Source organism: Spinacia oleracea, chromosome 5, assembly GCF_020520425.1.
Source record: "Spinacia oleracea cultivar Varoflay chromosome 5, BTI_SOV_V1, whole genome shotgun sequence".
NCBI classification, from domain to species: domain Eukaryota; kingdom Viridiplantae; phylum Streptophyta; class Magnoliopsida; order Caryophyllales; family Amaranthaceae; genus Spinacia; species Spinacia oleracea.
The window spans coordinates 17,714,026-17,719,851 of NC_079491.1; the positions used below are offsets into that span (position 1 = coordinate 17,714,026).

Consider the following 5,826-nt stretch of genomic DNA (forward strand, 5'->3'; position numbering starts at 1 on the left):
ATTTGTTTTACCTTTTTTTATTTTTTTTATTTTTTTATCTTTATTTTATTATCTAAAGATTAATTAAATAATTTTAGAACATAGTTTCTAAATGCAGAATTCTCTCTCCTCTCCTTAACCACCTCGCCGACCACCAACCTTCCCCACCCACCCCCACCCGTCGCAGCCCTTCCCCGTCGCATCCCTTTCTCCGACGCCGACGCAGCCCTCCCCCTTCGCACCCTTCGCACCGACTTCCCCCTCCCCCACCTTTCGCGGCACAACCCTCTCCTAAACCGGCCACCTCGCGGCTGGGCATTTGCGGTCGTATTCACCGTGACGGCTGCGCGGTGTGTCGAACTTAAATAAAACCATTTTCCAACTTAAATAAAAGAATTACCAAAGTATTACCACCACCATGATAACGGCTAAGGCTAGTACCAGAATTACGCAGCGGAATTAACTAACTTTCAAAACAACAAATAATAGTTAATGGTCTTACTACAAGTTGGAACCATAATGACCCAAACCAAAATACTTTAAATTGAAATCCATTAACTAAACTTGAAAATGTTATAGTCTAAAATAATTAGAATAATTAGAGTAAACTCTCTCATTCAACCCTTGGAATATTACTTGGTCTGCAAGTCACCTCTAAAAACCTGTTTATTAAAATTCTACTCCCCAACAAAGCAAGTGCAAATGATGCATCATCATAGGGTCATTATGGCAAAGTTCATGACCAAAGCGCAGAGCACGTGATCAGCGAAAGTTGAGTACAGACAAGCTAGAATGAAATCCTAAAACTATCATGCTTCAATCCAACAATAAAAATTGAAACCACATGCAAAAGACAACTAATAAAACAATTAATCATGAAGACAAGACTCGACTCAAGACACGACTCTTGACTCATAGATTAACTAGAATAAGCATCGAACGAGCCCAAAAGAAAATATCCACTACCGAAGGGAGTGGGAGTCAACCAAACACCAAAATAAATATCCATTACGGAAGTATCCATTAGGAAGAAAGTAACCTTGTCGGACCATACCGACGGAATTCCAGCGCATTAAAAAGATTGAAGCAACACAATGTATCATTCGTAGGAGTACATCCCCTTGGCAAGATACTCCCCCCATAGTTCATACTCAAGGTATAAACATTTCAAGAGTTCTGAAGGTTATTCAGATTGCACTTTACGTTTATTAATATTTTATTTGAAAATCCGACTCAAGTCACAATCAAGTAAGACTTTTAATAAACAAACAAATAATACTTCTATTAGAATCAACAATTAGGACTTATGATCAATATATGCATTCAAGACTCAAATGAAATTATTCCGGGGTTCCTCTCAACACGTTGTGAGTCCACAACATACTAGTTAACATGCGGGTTGTGCACTAAACACGATAGTCCTAATTCAATTTACCTTAACTCATAAATGTATACCCTCCACAGCCGAGGCACGTGCTGTTACGAAATAATGCAAGATGGCACAAAATATACTTGGCTCATAAAAATGCTAGACATTACGTACAATAGCATAAATCATTCCTTGCATGTGCATGAACCATACATGCATAAAACATACTTTGACAAAATGCTTGTTATTTAAATTCAACAAACATAATCAATCATAACATGCTTGCTCACATACTCAAACATGAATCCAATCATCCAAGTAAACATGAATCACAACATATAATCATAACATGTATTCACATGAATTAATTTGGTCGCCCTAAACTTGTACGTACCTTGAATATATAAGAAAAGGGACCACTTTGTAATTCAATCCTTTTAATTAGAAATATCCTCCTACCATTTAAATAAATGAAACTCAATTATTATCCATGTTCATTAAACTTCCAACAATTTTATTTAGTTTTAAACCACTTTAATTAATTAGAAATTAATCGCTAATCATTAAAATAATAATTCCAATTAATTTCATGCTTAAAACCATTAAAAATCAACACTTTAAGACTTTAAACGAATCTAAAAATTAATATTGATTACCATAATTAAAATTGACATCTAATTATGTTAATCAATTAGCCATATGGGTTTAATCAAAACCCTAACCCTAATTCAACATTTAAAATTCATTAACTCATAAAATTGGATCTTTATTTAATAAATCAAATATGAAAATTCCTACTACTTCAAATAAAATCATCCTTAATAATCTAATCATCAAAATCCTCAACTTTGGTCACTAGTAGAAAAACGCTTATTTGCATTCCCGCTTTTGCCACGCCATTCTGAACATGTGATGCAAATGACAAATTTTAGCATAAAATTTAGTCATTTGCGTCGCAGCTTTGTTAAACTACGAGGAAAATGACTCTAGGATGCCCCCAGAGTCATTTGCGTCGCAGATTAACAAAGCTGCGAGGCAAATGACTCAATCAAGTGCGTCGCACATTTGTTAATCTGCGAGGCAAATGACTTTGGGAGCATCCTAGAGTCATTTGCCTCGCAGATTAACAAATGTGCGACACAGATATATGGGCTGGGCCTGCCATATTCCTCCAACATTATTTCAGATATGATAGAAGTACTGTAGACTACCCTACATTAATTCGCCGCTCAGCTCCTCACTTTCTCTCTCATCCTCTTCTTAGAAACTCCATTTTCGACGGCGACTTCATCTGAAATCTCCTCTAACCAACCTATCTTAATTTGTCCATTTTAGTGAATAAGCAAAACCCTATGATCCTCGGCGAAGAAGGAGACATCGATCTCGAAGCAGTACATCTCGATTTATGAAGATTCACCCATTTTTGAAGGTTGGGATCTCCGATTCACCTTGTCGTCGTCCTTGAGTAAGTTGTTGCCGAAGCATTTGCTATCTCCTGCTGTAATTTCGAAGTCCATTAGAGTTTTCCCTTTCCTATGTTAATTTTGCGAATCTAGGGTTTTGGTTATTTGTTATGCATTTGTTCAATCGTCGATAGTTCTGGTCGATTTAGAAGTGTTTGAATTTGAAATTTTGATTATGATGCTGATTTTAGTGTTTAATTATAGATCTAGTGCAAATTTATTTAATTAGGGTTTTTAATTGCATTTTAAAATGTAAATCAAATAAAGCCGAGGTCTTTGATTCTAGTTGTTTTTCCGCAATTGGATTTGGTATTTTTTAATCTTGCATTCGCAAACTTTTTCAATTTAAAAGTTTTCAATTTTGATTTTTTATTGGGATTGTGAAGAATTTGAGGTCGTATTTGGATGCAAGGCTAGATGGAGCGAAATCATGGGCAATTGGGTGAACATTTGTGATATTTGGATTAAGAAGTTGTTGAAATGTCCTCTGCAAATATAGGAGATGCAGGACCAGGTAGTTCAATGGCTTACAGTGATCAGAATGGTTCATCTAGTTCTTTGGATTGGTTAGGGAAAGAGATGCTTGAATTAAGACTCGGAGACCGAGCGGACCGCGCTGATGATAGGGTAAGCTTTAGTTTTCTTTTTCTCTACATGTTCTTACAAGTAATTTTTTCATCTTTGTTTTTGGAGAACAAATAGAAATACTAAATAGATCTGGATTTTTAGTATTGTGAAGTATAATGCTTAAGTTTAGTCACTGAGGGTGTTATGTTGCGTGATCTGACTGCTTTGATCAATTCAGCTCTTAATAATACAAACAGATTGTTCCTTTGGATCTTTTGAAGAGGAATCAGTATCTAATTAGGAATTTAGGATTTATATTCTTGTTTAATGCTTAGCAACCTTTTTCTAAGTAGTTTGAGGTGAAGAAAGGAGTTTCGTGGCTGACTTTAGATCGGCACTTTTGAGTTCAACAGGTTGGGAGACTTTCCCTTTGGATGTTTTTGAAGAGGAATCAGATTCCGTCGTCCAATTAAGATTTAGATTCTTATTTGTGGTTATTGTCCTCTTACAACTTGACTATTAGCTTTTTCCTAACAAATATTCTGTAAATTCTCTTTGTTCCAAGTATATATACAGGCCTTTTTAATTGAAAGCTTTTGATAGTGATAGGTAGATGGGAGAGCTTCTGGTGCTGGATTTGTTTTCGTTTTTGGGGGGTATGTTTGACAATGATAAGTGCATACAAATTCTTTGTGTCTTTTTCTGTATTTTCGAGAGTAAGGCTCCGTTTGGTTTGACGGAAAACACAATTCCAAACTACTTTTCCTTCGTTTGTTTCATTACAAGAAAAGTTATAGAGAAAAGGAAAATGGAAATAGAATGGGGTTGATGGGAGGAGGAGGAGATCTAAGGAGGAGGGAGGAAAATGTGTTTCCCCTCCCTTTCAAAAGGAAAATGTTTTCCACCTTGATAGAGTTGTATTCCTCCATTTGGAAACAACTTTCCATCCCTTACAAACCAAACAAAGGAAAGTGGGAATCAAACACTCTCTAAATGTGTTCACATCAATTTTAGGGTATAAGACAGTTAATCAAAGAAGTATTTGTTTTATTTCTTTTGCTAATTCAAAGCACATTTTTTTTAATGTTTGTGTGAGTGTGGGACTGTAGTTTATTTTATTTTTTAATAGGAATGAGCCAAGATTTAAAAGCGTTGTTTTTTTTTAATATATTTATCGTACTTCAAGTTTTAACAACTATTTTCATATGTCATTTGTTTTCTTGGTGGATTTAATCCTTCTATCTCTATAGTATATCAAGATGTAAGTTGTAAACAGCCTACTTGATTTCCACCTCCCTCTTTTTGTTTGCTTATGTGATATCATTTGTTAAATAGAGCTCACGTATTGTTTGCTAATATCAATAACATGATGATGCTAAGTTGTGATATCTCATGTGTTTCAGATGCGAGCTGATAAATTGAAGACACAAATCGAGCTTACATTCAAACAGATGAACACTGGTGGGACAGAAGCAGAAAGAGGTAGAGAAAACATTGCCGAACTGGAAAGGGTCCAGCAAATCATGGATCAGTACAAACTGCAAGCTCAACAACTGGAAGAATTAGAAGTAAAGAAACGCACAGAAGAGTTGGCTGCGTTTGTAGCTAAAGAGCCTTCTCATCACTTGCTACGACTTGGCCATGATTGTTGGGACGTTGCTCGATACTACACTAGAAGCAAGAGAAACACTAGAAGATTCTGGGCAACAACTAAATTTTTTTTTTTTTGTTGGGTGTCAAGAGAAACCGTTAGATGGAATACATTGTTGTAGATATTTCAAGCTTTTGTATTGTAAAATTTATGAAGGTACTGCCTTTACGTATTTAGTCTTATTGATTTGATGTGGTTCTATTTAATAATATGAGTTGTCTATTTTACTATATATATATATATATATATATATATATATATATATATATATATATATATATATATATATATATATATATATATATATACATATATATATATATATATATATATAGTAAAATGGAACCTATTTTTTTTTACAAAATTCAAAGTCATTTGCGTCGCACATTAAGCTATTGTGCGTGGCAAATGACTTTTTTTTTGGCGCCTGAAAGTCATTTGCCACGCACTTTAAGCTAATGTGCGTGGCAAATGACCTTTCAACATGGTGCCTGAAAAGTCATTTGCCACGCACATTTGCTTAATGTGCGACGCAAATAAGGGTCATTTGCATCGAGATCTTTTGCCACGCACAATGTGCGAAGCAAATGTGCTTAAAAGTGCGATGCAAATGACCCTTTTTCCACTAGTGGGTGTTCATAACCAAATCCCAAATACAATTATTAATCATAAACCAATATAATTAAACATAAAAATCCATATTTTAAAACATAAATTAAATAGAATAGATTAGGAATAAAGAAATTAAGCATACCAATCGGACAAAGGGCATAGTGGTGGTGGTCGGAGACCGGAGG

The 5,826-nt window shown here is 35.0% G+C and overlaps 1 protein-coding gene across 1 annotated transcript; it reads left to right on the top strand.

Annotated features, from left to right (window-relative positions):
• The first annotated feature begins 2,513 nt into the window (after positions 1 to 2,513).
• On the top strand, positions 2,514 to 5,205 carry LOC130461904 (uncharacterized). Its single transcript, XM_056830196.1, has 3 exons — positions 2,514 to 2,813; positions 3,198 to 3,438; positions 4,782 to 5,205. The coding sequence occupies exons 2-3, from the start codon at positions 3,292 to 3,294 to the stop codon at positions 5,148 to 5,150; spliced, it is 516 nt and encodes a 171-aa protein (XP_056686174.1). The 5' UTR covers positions 2,514 to 2,813; positions 3,198 to 3,291; the 3' UTR covers positions 5,151 to 5,205.
• Positions 5,206 to 5,826: the final 621 nt, after the last annotated feature.